This window comes from Pygocentrus nattereri, chromosome 5, assembly GCF_015220715.1.
Source record: "Pygocentrus nattereri isolate fPygNat1 chromosome 5, fPygNat1.pri, whole genome shotgun sequence".
In the NCBI taxonomy this organism is placed as follows: Eukaryota; Metazoa; Chordata; class Actinopteri; order Characiformes; family Serrasalmidae; genus Pygocentrus; species Pygocentrus nattereri.
Window position 1 is genome coordinate 26,208,420 of NC_051215.1, and position 16,474 is coordinate 26,224,893.

Here is a 16,474-nt window from a genome sequence, read left to right on the forward strand (position 1 = left end):
CCAATCAGAGCTGAGGTCTTTTACATATCAGTCTTAAGGGCACAGTAACTCAATCAGAATATATAATGCTATCAGAGAAGCTGGGTGGCACGGTGGCGCAGTAGGCAGCGCTGTCGCCTCACAGCAAGAAGGGCCAGGGTCAATTCTATGTGGAGTTTGCATGTTCTTCCTGTGTCTCACAGTCCAAAGACATGCAGTCAGGCCGATTGGACATGCTAAGTTGCCCCTAGGTGTGAGTGAATGTGTATGTCTGTCTGTTTGCCCTGCGATAGACTGGAGACCTGTCCAAGGTGTATCCTCCCTTTCGCCTGATGACAGCTGTAGCACCCACTGCGACCCATAAGGAGAAGTGTCTTAGAATATGTGTGTGTGTATATAAGAGAAGCTATAAAATGTGCATGTTCTGGTTCTCAAATGCATCCAAGTGCCACTGGGAATAAAATGTGAATAACAGAGAAATAAAATTAGGAATTAGAATACAGCCCATTGAAATAGCAAATTTCATTATTATCAAAATTATTATTTAAAGGGCCTATAACTGTTTACAAGACTTTTATGGTGATGTTGGAATCATTCGTTTTGTAGTTTTGCAGTTTGTTTTAGCCATAAATAAGTGTTATGGCTTCTTTTTCCACAGGTATTTTTGGTGAGAAAAATTAAAGGCTCCGACACTGGGCAACTCTACGCCATGAAAGTGTTAAAGAAGGCAACTCTGAAAGGTAATATAAGTGTTTTTTTTAACATTGTACCGCCTTGCGAACATCTTGTGAATATGCCTCCAGAGCATGTGTATGTGACATTTTGACCTTTTAAACTGGCTTTGTTTAAAAGGTCTGCACTTACATTTTAGCGCTGCATGTGTTAACATGTGACTCATAACTGGAGGACTGAAGAGCTCTCCAGCTGCTTTTTAAAGAGGATCTGAATCATCATGGGGATTAGCACCAAGGAGAAGCTGTGCTCAAGCACCTGGGCCATCCTGCAGTATGGACATTTTTCCTGCGGCGCTAGTCCCTTAGCGCTCTTCACTGTGACAGTTGAAAGAAAGAAATACAGTACATTTAAATACCACTTATGTGGCTGTCCAGTGCATTTAAAGATGCAGCAAATGGCATTTTGTGCTTTGCTTGTCAGGTGTATATCACTAAGTTGCCATGGTCATTGACCGCTGTACATGTCATTTTTTTTTCGTGCATGGGTCACCCTGAATCTTTTTCAGTTATTCACCTCCAATTATACTGGAATATTATTAAACAATCAATAAGTAACTGTCCATTTTTTCTCATGTCCTCCAGCTTTAAAGTGCATGTTATTGCTCTATTTAAGCCCAATTTGAGAACAAAATAATTTCCTGTTCATTTTCTTGTTATTGAATCACACTGTAATCAGAATAAGCAATTTGTCTGCACCTGAAGTCATTATGGTGATTCACAATGTTTGTTTTCGGAGGCAGCCTATTCCGCAACCTGTCCGCAACCCACGTAACACGCTCGCTTAGTGTAACCATGGCTACTTACCATCGCTCTGACATGGGAGTCGTCCTTAGCTGTTGCTTCAGTGAGAGTTTCTTTGTGTACTTGTGAGTGAACATGACACCCCAAGTGATACTGGCACCTCAGACTGCAAAGTTCAGCAGATAAGCAGGAAGTGCTGAGCCGGACCCGAGAACACCCGTGTAACTAGATTACACTAGCCTTCATTCATGTTTAGCTGAGGTAGTCGTTTTGGTTGAAGTGGTTTTGTAAGGCTATAGTGTGATTTTAATTTCAAGGGATTGAAGCACAGTGAGAGTGGGATAGGTACTCTTTGTTTTTATGCATATTGCATGCTGAGGGGTTTCTAATGCATGAACCAGCTACAGAGTGGTCCTGAGCTTATAAGAGGAGGTTCATAGAAGATGTATTTTGGTGGGTGAGGTACTTTTTTTCTATTGTTTTCACAACAGGCTCCTGAATTTACGATGCACGTCCTTGTAATTCATCAGCTGAAATTTCGCCCCTATTTTGTTTCAGTGGGCGTAACTAGTGGATGGAATTGGATCTGACTAAATTGAGGGGAAATTTAGGAAAATTACTCCCCTCCAAAAGAAACCAAAATGTACCATTCTCTTCCCAGCTCCCTAAGTGATAACTGTCCAAAAAAATTTTTTTCAGGAGACAGCAAAAACATTCTTACCTACAGATCACACCGGACATGCTAATGTGGCCTTGTTTGAGCCCTGCAGCCTCTTAAACTCCTTGGAACCACCTGTGGTTCCAGAATGCACTTCGTCATATTCTTCATAACTTTCATATTTTATATGCTATATTCAAAAAGTGGGGGTCATATGATAGTTACTTTGTAGTTACTTTTCAGGAGAAGGCAAAAGCATTCTTTTAGCAATGTTTACTGTAGAACTTTTCTCAAAAAGCGACATTTCTCAAATGATGGGTACTTTAGTGACTGTGTTTACATACAGGATAAAACAGCTCAGAGTCTAAGATCACACACAGGTTTCATACTTCAGGTTTGGTATATGAAACCAAAGAACCAAGTTTCTCATAAAGCAGCTTTCTCTGAGGTTTTGTGCCAACGATCAGTGTTTTTTTTGTGATTTATTTAAAAATTTTTGCAACAGACTGCTGCAATTTTCACACTGTGTGATCCCCCCTTAGTAAGGAGCTTCTAGGCCCCTTTAATGTTTGCTCTCATGTATAACCCCCTCTGTTCTCCTTTTCTCTTCCAAGTGCGGGACAGGGTGCGATCCAAAATGGAGAGGGACATCCTGGCTGAAGTGAATCATCCTTTCATAGTCAAACTTCACTACGGTGAGCAGCCTCCTCTTATCTTCTAAAGAGCTGATGAAATAGAAAACCCAGCATTGCTTTTAGAGACTCTATTATGGTATTATTATGCTGTATCATGACCCCATGGTGCATTTGACATTCAGAAATAAGCAACTATAATGCATTTACAATAAAGTAAAAAGAACAGATGTTAGAGCCACAAATATCAGTCATGGACAGCTCATCATGCGCAGTAGTTGCTGTAAAAATGGATTTCAGCTACATGCGTCAGACGGGTGTGCTTAGCATTCCGGCCGGGTTTACAGTGAGGAAGAACACTGCTTTGATGTGATGGTTGTGTTTGTTGTTTCCTGCAGCTTTTCAAACGGAGGGAAAACTCTATCTCATCCTAGACTTCCTCCGAGGAGGCGATCTCTTCACCCGCCTCTCCAAAGAGGTCAGTTCATTAGAGGCGATTGAATTTCATTTAAAAGTCATCATGCCTGTTACTGCTGATAATGTTATTGGCCAGATAGTATACCAGGTATTTTTTAATGTCAATTAATTGAGTAATCAGAGGCCAAAACAATAAAAAAAGTTGATTAAAGATTCCAAGTACTTTATAAAAAAAAAGAAACTAGGAATATTTTAAAAAGACAAAATTACACAATAAATGCAACAGGCTCTGTTTTGTACTGCAAGAGAGCAGGGCAAGAATTTATAATTATGCATCAGCATACACATTACTATCGTATCACTAAGAGTGTCAGTTTGAGAGATAAAAGAAATTGTGACAATCTTACACTACGTCTCCATATGTTTGACAAAAAATATACTAAGGTGTCATGATTGGGCCCTCCCAGTCCGGTCCATGTGTGTGTGTTTTGATCCTAGTCCAGCCCCTTGTTTTGTGACTCTGTCTCTGATTGTTTCCACCTGTCCCTCATCATCCCCGTTGTATTTAAGCCCTTGTTTGCCACTTGTCTTTGCTGGTCTGTGTACTGTTCTGGTTGTACTGTTTGCATTGTTATTCTGGTTTGTCTGTCATGTCTGCCCCCCGATCAGTCCTTGTTGGCTCTATGAGCCTGGACTGTCTTGACCCTGATTTTGGATTTGCCCATTATAAACGTCGCTTATCTCCGCATATGCATCCGCCTCCCCGCTCCCCGTTACATAAGGATACATTTTAATTTTCATGTTCATTTGTTATCCTGCCTTCCACTCGATGATAACTGGGATCCAGCTCCAGCACCCCGCCATGACCCAGAAGAATCAGCGGTTTAGATTATGTGTGTGTGTGTGTGTGTGTGTGTGTGTGTGTGTGTGTGTGTGTGTGTGTGTGTGTGTTCATTTGTTACCATGTTAATGTTAAAACAAATCTTTATATTTTAGCTGTATTAGATCCTTTAACACTCCACAAGTACGACTTTAGAGACTTTAGAGACAGGAGTTTTACCTGGTCTATTCAGATTGGTCCCTTTGCAGCAATAAACAGTCAGTAAAAGCTATGCTTTATAATTACCCACAATCAAATGTGGTTAGAGAAAAAAAAACTTTAATATCATCTCAACTGAAAACATTGTCCTGTCTTAGGTCAAACTGTCTAAATCAGGAGTCGGCAACATGGAGCTCTTATACTGTCCTGTTGTGGCTCCACAGCAGAATTAGATTTGTAGGTAAAATTAAAATAATTTTATTATTTATATTTACAGCCAAGATGGTAAAATGGACATAAAATGTTGTGGCTCCCAAGGTGGTTTTCATTTTATTGAAAGGACAAAGTGTCCTGTAAAATAACCAGTGATTGCAATGACAGATGCCATAATGCCATAATTTCTGGCTGTCTACACTTAGCATGTCATGACAATTAATGGTAGTGGCAACATGACAAACTGATCTGATGACAAAATCTGTCATGCCACCATACAACATCTACCATGTTTATGGCACTGTTATGTCAGTGTTATGTAGCAGGTTCTTCACTCTGTTAAATGTACTTTTTAATGTCCCATGAGTATCAAATCGAGGGCCTCATCTTTAACACCACAGTACAGTACATCATACTGTTACACCCCTAGTCTTTATGTGAAGTGGTAGTTTGATATGTATCACATCATTTAGTGGAGACTTTTTCATGCCACAGCAGCACTATAACCCTGTGAAGAGACTGTTAATAGTCTAATAGAGATTTATACAGACAACACTGGGTAATTAAAAGCATGTCTGGCAGCTATTCCCAGAATGAATTGACCCACCATGGTGTAATTGGTGCTGCCAGTCCCTTGTTATAATTCTCCCTAATGGACCCTTTGATTCGCCTGATTGCATCACTTATCTTTCCTATCTTATCACCCATGAAAAACGCCATCCTAAGATCTGTGCCTCATTCCTTCAAAGCTCAAATAAGAGATGGTGTAAGCATAGAGCAGATGCCAAGTCCATGATTGTTACTAAGAGGATCTTTTTGTTATAGCAGGTGAAGGACAATTACGCCGTTGTGAAATACCACAGTATGGCTGATATTTCTAGAAAAATGTCTTGTTCTATACTGTCTTCTTCTCTCAGCAGTACATTGATGCTCTGTATGTGTGGAGGGCTCTGTAATGAATATGTCATGTTTGCTGGCAAAGCTCTCTGCGTTCTTGGTTTACTTGCGCTCCAACAGTCCTCTCATTTCTGTTGCAAATCCTCTGCCTCTTTCATGAGTGCTCATTCTTTCTGAAATCTATATTAAAGTGGTGTAAATAAACATTAGACTTGGTCAGGAATGTCCTCCTAATTGCGCGATTGTTGTCCAGGGTGAGGGTTAATGGCTATTACAGCCATGTGCATGTGTGAGTCTGCAATGATGCTATTTAAACATGCACTTAATGATTGCAAGGGCACTTAATCCAAGTGAAGGAAATAGACTGAGATGGCTAAGAATAACTTGTTGCCTTGGTGATTTCATAGGAAAGTTGTTTTAGAAAGTCCTATAATGTTAAGCGTTCCAGTGTGATAAGGGTTTCTAATATTAGATGGTGTTGCTATCCTCATATAGAGTGTTGCTCTCTTCACCTCTTTTGGATCAAAAGCAGAGATCCAAGTTAATAATGGTTACAGGATGAACGATATTTCCTGTCACTCTTTTTAAATGGCAGCTGACAAAGTGGCAAGAGTGCACTGATTTCCAGAACAGTGATTTCTCTCTGTCAGAGCCGCAGTGGTTACACCAGAGGTCAGCAACCCAAATGTTAAGAAGAGCAATTTTGTCCTTTCAACAAAAATCAAATCACCTTGGGCGCCACAACATTTTATGTTATTTATGTCATATTGGGTGTAGATATGTCTTAGTATGTGTTAATGTCCTAGTATAGGCTAAAAAAAATTAAATAAATGCAGCCTTACTTTACTCTGCTTTAAGCTTTAACTGTTTTTTGAGCTTTGATGTGTTTTTCACATCTCTAGCAGGAAACTTTCCCCCAAAAGTCGAACAGTTTTTTTTGTAAAATGTCTCTCAACGTTCGACTTTTTAAGAGCCTGAAGTCGCTTCTTACTCACCAGTTTCTTGTTCAAATTTTTCCATTCCACCTCAAGTGTCTGCCTGAGGTGCCAGAATGTAACTGCTGCACCATTTAAGGTGGAGCAGGAGAGTTCGAACGACAAGCTGGTAAATGAGAATCTGACTTCAGCGTTGTGACTTTTTAGTGTTTGACAGTTTCTTGTTACAGATTAAACGCATCAGGAAACGAGCTGGAGTGATTATAAATGCAAAGAAGTCAATTCATCTCCAAATTGACATTCATCCTAAATCTTTGCCATTTCGTTAGCTACTACCTAGATGAGAGTGTTGTGCGTTGCTATGGTGACCAGCAGTCACCAAACTCCATTGTTTAAGACAGTTTATTGTTAAAACTGTTTTAGAATAGATCAGAAGATCTAGATCAGCAGAGCTTTATGTTGCTGACCACTGGCTTAGACGTTAAGAGCTACTACTATTAATTACATAATTATTTGATTTACATGTTTATGAACAGGTCCAAGAAGTGACAAAATATGAAAGTTTTTCTTTCAACAAAACAGGCTTAGATGCACAACAATAACCTTAGATCATATTCTCATGTTTTTACCTATAAACACAAATGTGGAATCGATTTAAAGAATTAGAATCTGTACTGTCTACAGAATTTGTGTTACGTTCCAAGGTTCTTAGGTTTATTACACTTCACATTCAAGAACTGATCCAATTGGGAACCAACAGAACTTAGGATTCTAGTTCATTCATCATCTGCTCAAGAGCAGCTGGAACTGTCACAGCATCAGCAATTATGGGTTTTCGTGTCTTTTTGTTTATTTCATCATGAGGAGTTCATGAAGGGTCTAATTTGGCTAATTAGCTACTTTGCTTGATAAAAAGCCTGTCTTATTGGCTCATAGTGAACAGTGTGCTGCACTGTTTTGAGCTCACACAGTCACAAAAATGGGAACATTTACACAGACTCATGTTGAGCTGCCCCAAGCTTTTACTTTTTATCTTAACGTTGTTCTAATATTGAATAAAATAGTGCTCTTTTCTGTGCTCACACTCACAAATGTCTACAGTTTACAGAATCATGTAGATTCAAACAAAGCTTATATTTTGCTCTGTTGAGCGTGAAAATATTAGAAAAATCACTCTCAAGCTAAGATAGTCTTGGTTTTCTAACTAGCTTATGCAATCTCAAAAAAAAGGTACGACACTGTCACTGGGGCAGTAGCCTTTTTGTCACTCTGGTGGTACCCTCAGGGGTAAATCTCAGTACCTTTAGTCAGGGAACATAACTGTACCATAATCCATTGAAATTGTATTTTCTAAGTTGCCCTGACTCCATACACCCCATCTCATCTCCAGGCTTATTATTCTATTGTTCTGTTTTAAAGCATTAGTTTACAAAAAGATACAAATGTCTACTTTCCACTAGGAAAAACATATTTAAGGTACACAGTTGGACCTTAAAACCGCTGTTGCACCTTTGAGGGTACACTTACATTGTTTGTACCTTGATGAGTGAATCATGTACCTGCATGGTACCTTGATTTCTAACAGTGTGTCTATTACCTTAGCAAGCACTTAAATAAAGGAATAATTTTAAAAACAGCAGTCGACACATCAACATACTATACCGGTTTACTTTCTGGTGCCCTTATTGTTGATGTAATAGTGCTGGGAAAGTTTATCATCACCTGGAAGAGTAAAGAATTTATCATTACATAAAGTCTCATTAGTTTTAGTAAATACATTTAAAAAGCCTCCTTGAATAACGTAAGGTCCTGTTGGTATCACTCTTGAACTGATACCAGAAACCATAAATCTGGAACCTTCAGCCCTGGACCAGTGGGCAGTGGAAAAAGTTCTGGAGTTCTGGTACCACAGGTTTAGGTACCTAGTACAGTGGAAATGCACCATTAGACTTCTTTGGGTTCACTGTGATGTCTTTGTCATTACATGAGCTTAATAGATATTGTTTACCCAGAATACTTGGGGAAACTCCCACTCAGCTTGCATCTGTGTTTTTGCTCTCCAAACGGGCCTCAGAGATGCAGCTTTTATTGCATTGTCAGACCAGGCTGAAAAATGCTGAGATTTTCTGCTGCTTTGCTGTAAACAGCTCCCCCCCAGAGTTCTTTCAGGCAGAGCTTTTCTGCAGACAGTGATTAATGGGGGCCATTGGCCATTCTCCTTCCCTCAGATAAACTGCCCATTCCTTTTACCAGTACCAGCTTCTTGCACTGCCTTCGCTGAATAATTACACTTGGACCAATGGGCTTTATGAAGTACCATAATTTCAGCTTCATATGAGGGTAATAAGTCGATATGTGACCAGGCAAGGCAGACGTGCATTATTGACCCTTGCGACATCATTTTATAGTGACTTGAGATGATTTTTATGATTTTGCATATACAAGTGCAAAGCACCTAAAATATTGTTGTATGTGAAGCACAAGAATTCATACCACACACTTATTCACACCATAAATAATCCATTTATTGACTGGCTGCTGATAATAAATAAGAGTCATCTCCATTGATTGGATGAACTCTGTGGTGTGATGCATGAATCTTGATTTAATCGTCATCCTCTGAGCAGAGGTATGCTTCAAGAAGGGAGACGTGAATTAATTACCACCAGTGGTGGAATCAGTCATCTGCCAGCAGCAGCTGCCACGCTCCTGCCTGAAACTTGTTACAATCTGTGCAAGCCAATTTTCTCTTCTCAGTATTCCACTATCTGTCCCCTGACGGATCCTGTACAGAGGCTTAATAAATCTCCCAGCGGTTAAAATTAGCTGCGTAGCAAGCTGAGAGTAGACTTGTACAAAAATAAAAGATTCCTCAGCTTATTTTCCTAAGACGAGCAATACAAAGAGTGACGTGGTCAGGAATGTAGCTCAGGAAGCTGTAGGAGTCAAGCTAACCCTGATGCTCTATTAACCCTTGTGTGGTGTTCAGGACGGTGGGACCTGTCGGATTTCCAGTGTTTACCAAAAGAAAAAATGATGCGATTTATTATTATTTCAACGTCAGATTCCTTGGATTTTGCTTATTTTCTGTGAAGAATATATAACCCATTTTCAGTGGCTTCACTCTGTTCACTCCCCACACATTAATTTTACCATGTGGTGTTAGGCTGAACCTGTGGGGAGTAAAAGTGTGGAGGTGCTGTGTCCTTTGTTCTGTTCTCCTCCTACATGCTCTTATTGTGTGTGTGTGTGTGTGTGTGTGTGTGTGTGTGTGTGTGTGTGTGTGTGAGGGCGGACAAAATGGGCAGGCTGCTGACTGGCTATAGCTGCTAAAGTAGAACCCTACGCTGGCCACGTGTGATATTTTAAACATCTGGTATTTTTACATGAATTGTTATGATTGTACTTATTTTAAAAACAATAATGTGTTGGGTCCAAAATACCAGTGAGTAACAAACACAACACCACACAAGGGTTAAGCCACCAAAACCCAGGTTAAAGTCTGCTGCCTAAACATTTCCCTCTTCTGCTGCTCTTCACATCCCTGACAGGTGATGTTCACTGAAGAGGATGTGAAGTTCTATCTGGCTGAGCTGGCTTTAGCTCTGGACCATCTTCACAGCCTGGGCATCATCTACCGCGACCTTAAGCCTGAAAAGTGAGTGAACCTGAAGAACATACTGTATTGTAAACCATGCGCTTCAGAAAGATCAGGACCTGAACTGTCATCCATGCCTGCATATCTTTGCTGTCCAATGAAAAACAAGTATCTCCAAAATAGTAACTTTACAGGAGACAGCAAAAATGTTCTTTACTTTCAATGTAAGTTATGGAAAAGGTTTTTATTCTAAGCCAATTTGGTCCAATCATTAAATTTTTACACAACGTAAAGGACAGCTGCTGTGCTCAAATGATGTAGAAAAGTAAAAAATCACAAAAAATGGAGATACAAATTTTTCATTGGACAGCAACGATATGCACCTCATCAACCCTGTCTGTGACTTAATAGTGCACCACAATCAAGGTCTGATTTGGTAAAAGTGAAGGTTTAATGAAACACAGTTTGTCTTTTTACCTAAACTTAGCTGACAAGTTTGCTTCTTTAGGTTTGTTTTAGAGTAACTCTGCAAACTGCATGCCTACATTATCTCAAATAGCAGGTGTTTGCATGACTTCTTATGTAATCTCAAAAAGACTTATGTGGCTTATGTGGTTTCTGACACCTATTAAGCAAGAGTATGGATGAAAATTTAGGTTGCTACTGTGTCTTTTTAGCTATGCAACATGCTTTTGTCCATGTTTTCCAGATACAGCATCAGAAACTACATAAGAAAGTCTCTTAGAGATTAACAACACAGTTTGAAGTAAGAGAGTGATGACTTAAGCGTGCAATTAGCTCTTTGCTGATTGTTGAGATAAACCTACTTTTTAGGAAGTATCTCCAATGAAAAATTAATATTAATGAGACAAAAATAATTAATATTAAATTTCCCATGCTTTTGCCACTGCACATTCAAGAACAATAATTGGTTTAAATGGGAACCAACAGAACATAGGATTCTAATTTATTCATCATCTGCTCAAGAACAGCTGGAGCTGTCACAGTAACAGCAGTTAAGGATTTCAATGTCTATTGGTCATTTCATGCCAACCTAAAGCATCTAATTTGGCTAATTTGTTATTTTGCTTGATAAATAGCCTGACTTATTGGCTCACTTTAGACAGCAGTCATTTATTGGTTATGTTTGGGGAAAGGAAAAATGATGTAAATTGGATTTTTTTTGCTGAACATTTATTTTACCATGATGAGGTTGATGTGTCAGCCGTGTAGCTTTAGTGCAATATTGAAAAAAAAGCAAATTTGGGACATTAACCCTTTGAGGCCGACACACAAATATGGCTGTTTCTAAAATTTAATCTGCTCTTCTTGGTTGATCACATGATTCTCAACACTGTTGTAGAACATTTTTGATATGTAAAGAACTAACAAATCCAAAATTGTATTTATTTTTATTTAATTTGTGTCAAAAATGACCTATTTGTCCAACAACACACGCTAATAAGAATAACAGTCACACATCAGTAGCATTTTATTGTTGAAATATCGTAGTGCGTCCAACACTAATCATAAAAATCATGGTATCACACAGAAAGCGCTGATTCTGCATGCAAAGACATTTCACTGTGGCCGATATTAGCATACATGCGTTACAATTTCTCTAATGGCAGATTTAAACAAGTTACAGGAGGCATCATCCAATTCTCAGAAAGGATTGTCAGCAAGTTGCTTGGTTCCGAAATGTTTTTTGCTGAATAACCCGCGCCACTCCAAGCCTCAGTGCGACGGGTTGTGGATTAAAGGCACCCAGATGAAGACCCCAGCATATTTCCAATCAGAATCTGCCAGTTCAGCTGAGGTGATATAACCACTCAGAGAACACTGCTTGACTTTGAGCAGGAAAAAAAACACACCTTATCCACCTTATGCCGCAGACAACTGAAACCTACACCTTCCTTCTGCTCTGGCACACAGTAACACTCCAAACATGGTTTCCTTTTCAGCTGAGCTCTACAGTTTGCTCCAACAATAGCAGAACTCCAGGCTGTCTAGTATTTTGATTTGGCTCTTGAGAGAGAGGATCAACGAGAGATAATGAAGTGGTGCTCATTGAGAGTGCAAGGGAGGCATCTCCTGCCCTTGGGGAAATGTGTTAGTGGGAGCAGGGGGCGTTGGAGGGCGAGGGGTTTTCGCTGGTAGAGGGCTTGGTAAGGAGCTAAGCACTGGACACTGTTTTCAGGCGTGTTACAAATGATTAATGATGTGTAGCTGAAGGCGGCCTGTAGGACTCCAGACTACTGCAAACATGTCTTCAATCACATCAGCCAGCGGAGCGGGTTGTTAAAGAAGGCTGTACAACATGTTCTTTTGCTAACCACTAATGGATTCGTTCTTGCTGCCTATATTAGCCACATTAGTGTGATATTAAACCTTTTTTCTTTTTTAGTAAGCATAAATATGTTATTGGCAGTGGTGGACAAAGTGCAGAATTACTGTACTTGACTGAAAGCAGAAATACCCTTGATAAAATATTACTTGAGTATAATTAGAAGCCATCTGTCTATGATGTTCATTAATGATGTATGATGTTATGAAGTACTTGCTTTTAGGTGTGGCTAAGTTAGTGAGCTGTTAGATGTGCAAGTCTCCTTAATAGAAACTGTTGAACACAATGATGTAATGACTGTAATAACTTACGGTACTTTTACTTTTGATGCTTAAATACCTGTAAAACCCAAGTAGAAATATACAGTACTGAGCAAAGATCTGAGGTTACCCTTCATTTGTTTAATTTCCAGTCAAAGCAGCCCAGTATAAGAGTTATTCATTTTTCTAAGAAGATTAGATAGAAGATAATCCACTTGCACAAGGGAAAACAGGAGTTTCCAAAACTGGAGTTAAAACAAACAAACAAACAAACAAAACAACTGTGGAAGGCCTGGTAGACCCCAAAAACGCCCCATCAGATAAACAGTACTTAACGCTTACATCTTTGAGATGAGAGGAGAAAATCAAGTTGCTTCAGATCTGAAAACATCCACAGGTGTTTCTGTCCATCCTTCCACTGTGAGAAGATGACTCAGCGCTATGGGTCTGAAAGGATGTGTAGCTGTCAAGAAGAACCTCACTGAGAAAAGGAGATGGACACATCAAACAAAGAAGCTGAACAATGGACTGACCACCCCAAAGTCCAGAAAATGCAAAACCAACTTGTCAGAATGAACTTTAGAAGTGTGGAAAAATATCCCTGCAGATTTCTTTGAGTCTCCTGAAAAGAATTCAAGCTGTAATTAAAGCAAAATGTGGTCACACTAAATATTGAAAAGAAAAACAATGCTTTTTTCCTGAAACTTAAAATTGAATAACTTATGACTTAAAAGCCGTTTTGAACTGAATGAAATGAAGGGTGGTCTCTGACTTGATTAATGATTATTGATCAACCCTGGTTATTAGCATTTCAGTTCAGAAACAATGTGAGTGACGTACATTTCTCTTATTTTTATTGTTTTTTTAGCATTCTTCTTGATGAGGAAGGTCATATAAAGATCACAGGTAAGGAAGCTTCTCTTTGTTTTTTACCATCAGTTGGTCAACTGTGGAGGGTTTGCTTTTCTGACCTGTCATATCTCTTTTGCTCTTTAGATTTTGGCCTAAGCAAAGAAGCAATAGATCATGACAAGCGTGCATACTCCTTCTGCGGGACCATTGAGTACATGGCCCCGGAGGTGGTCAATAGGAGAGGGCACACGCAGAGCGCTGACTGGTGGTCCTTTGGAGTCTTAATGGTGAGTGTCTTTGGGGCTTAGGGCACTGCTTCCACATCATAACTGTAGATCATCATAACCTAGAAGTGTTTCCTCAGGTGACCCTTGAAGAGCTGCAGACTATATCAGGGTCTGGATGAACCTTCCAGTCTGCTGCAAGATCAGAAACACATGCGTTCCTTTGGACTTTTTCTTAGTGATCCTCTGAGATGGTTTAATGATTAAGATCATTAAATGATTTAAATAATTTTTCCAGCTTGCTCTTCTTTCCTTCTATAATTAATGACAACTTCAATGTAGAGACTTTTCATAGGAGACGACTGTGGCCTAAAACGACAGCACTCTTTGAAGACACATTCAGACGTAAAGGCGATTTGAGGCAGAATGGCAGGCCACTGTTTGTTTGTGCCTAACAAAGAAAAAACATGACATTTTTCAGCAGCACTGCAAACACCATAAAAAATCATAGACAATTGTTTTTGCACATAGCTTGGCAGAAGTTGATTCTGCTTGGAGTGAGGATATGCCCTTTGAGATTTCTCATTTCCCGCAGCTTAAACGTCTTGATGACTCAGTGGCATTGTTGGGCCAAATGACATTTAGCGCGGCGCGCGGCTCCGGCAGAGCAGATAAGAACAACAGCTCTCACTTGCAATGACCACAGCTTTTGAAGTATTAAAAGCCGGAGAGTTACAACAGAGCCGTTCTGCGCTCTACAGGCAAATACTCGTTCATGCTTTCCTCTGCCTCCAGAAATTGAATGAAGTATGCACTGATTGCTAATATCAACTAATGGTTTATTTTGAGCTGTAAACATGATCTTTCCCACAGGTGGATTATGTGTGCCACCATCCGTAAATGACTGATATCATTCCATTGCTTTCCTCTTTGAAGATGGCATTGAACAGCGAATGGATAAATTTAGCAACTGAGCGCTGGCGCACCTCCAACTATCCACAGTACAGCTCTGCCTGAAAATGTGCTCACTCACTCACAGGGAGAAATAGATTACATAACTCCAAGCGCAGGGAGAGGACACCGACTGTGAGAGCTGTTGCTCTGAAATGAGTATATATCGTTATTATAACGGCTGTAATGAAAAAAAAAAAGCAAGCCTGGAAGCTTTAAAGTGTGACGCTGTTTTTACTGTCTCTCTACCCCCCACACAGTTTGAAATGCTGACTGGATCTCTGCCATTTCAAGGCAAAGACCGCAAAGAGACTATGGCACTCATTCTCAAGTAAGACTGGTTAAAACTTTATTTTTCTTTCTTTGCAAATACTAAGAAATGTGGGGAGATCTGTGGTTAATGTTCTTCTTTTTTAGGGCAAAGCTTGGGATGCCACAGTTCTTAAGCCCAGAGGTGCAGAGCTTACTGCGTGCACTGTTTAAAAGGAACCCTTCCAACAGATTAGGTACAGTATCTGAAGTCTGTGATGCAGATATGAAGCTCGCCAGCTTCAAAATACTAACTAAAGCAGAATTCCACAAATCTTTTAAAAATAATTTAAAAAAAAATACAAATAATTCAGCCATTCAGATGTAATCAAAGTTATTTAGAGTGGTTTGATGTAAAATTGTTCATTGTACAGTAGCTTACAGAATCAGATTTCTTTACAGTGGTGGTGATAGGAACCAGAGGTCAAGATGTCTATAACACAAATATTGTAGTTAGTATTCAGAAGCACCAGTGAACTTAAGTGTCCTCAGCTTTTTTATTTGTAATGGTAATGATGGTAAAATAGAGATAAATCTGAAAAAAGACCTTTGTTAGGCAACTATTTGCCTCTCCAACATGTACATTGGGTTTAAGGCCAAAGCTTTATTGCAAAACCATCAAAAAACAACATCTCAGACAGCATAGTGCCATGTAATAGCTTTCTGTGAGGGAGCCTTTAGAGGCATTACCTTCTTCAGATGTTTGGTTCCTATCACCACCACTGTAAATGATTCTGACTCATTATGTTTCTCTAGAATGTATTTCACACCAAACCACTCTGAATAAAATTGTTTACATCTTAGCTATTTAATCATTTAGAAATTTCCCTTTAAAAGAGGCATTCAGCAAAACAATATCATATATTAATTGCAATATACACTCACTATCCACTTAAGGACCCATGGCATGTACTTCCATTCACTGGCCAGTTCAGCCACTCTGTTGTCATTCACAGTTCGTCCGCCCCCTCTGTCTCATTCGTTACTAGTGTTTCTGACCACAGGTGCTCTGTTGCCCAGATATCATTTTGGAAGTCTCAACACAGCAATGACACTGACATAGTAGTGGTCAACACCGCTGGACACAGCAGTATTGCTGAGTTTTTGTCACTGCTAGGTTGAGAGTGGTCCATCACCCAGATAATATCCAGTCAAGAGGGGCTCTGTGGTCAAAACTGACTATTGATGAAGGGCAAGAGCAGGCATACCCAGATTTTTTGTCTTAGGGGGCCAAAGTACATTATTAGTGGTGCGCCAATTGCTAAAAAGAAAAACAGTATACATATATAGAAGGCAGGTAGGTTTAATATAAAGTTTAAACATTTTTTTGTAACATTACACTATATTTTGTTACCAAAATGAAAATAATAATAATAAGGATTTAATTATGTATACAGCATAAATATTTTACTATTATTATTATTAAAATGCAGTCATATGAAGGTTTGAACTCCACCAGTTAAACCACGTTTTACGGAATTTCTAAGTGAAAATAAGTTAACCCATCCTCTATAGTGAAGGCCTTTTCTACTAACTTTAATGCACAGTTTCTGTTTATGTGCTTAGTTTAATATATTAGGGAAAAGTAAAACACAAAGTAGAAAATATGCCATAACTTTTGCACAGGACACATTTGTTAAACTCAACAAATTAGCAGTAAAATGTGCCTTAAAATATGCACAAGCGTG

General features: G+C 39.3%; 1 protein-coding gene across 1 annotated transcript in view; it reads left to right on the forward strand.

The window, feature by feature from the left end:
• rps6ka2 (ribosomal protein S6 kinase, polypeptide 2) overlaps nt 1-16,474 on the forward strand; it is a 59,499-nt gene that overhangs the window by 19,878 nt on the left and 23,147 nt on the right. The window contains exons 3-10 of the mRNA XM_017694084.2: nt 638-719; nt 2,727-2,807; nt 3,143-3,222; nt 9,797-9,903; nt 13,319-13,356; nt 13,447-13,589; nt 14,738-14,808; nt 14,895-14,983. Of these exons, the coding sequence (XP_017549573.1) occupies nt 638-719; nt 2,727-2,807; nt 3,143-3,222; nt 9,797-9,903; nt 13,319-13,356; nt 13,447-13,589; nt 14,738-14,808; nt 14,895-14,983 (691 nt within the window). The remainder of the gene's footprint in view (nt 1-637; nt 720-2,726; nt 2,808-3,142; nt 3,223-9,796; nt 9,904-13,318; nt 13,357-13,446; nt 13,590-14,737; nt 14,809-14,894; nt 14,984-16,474) is intronic.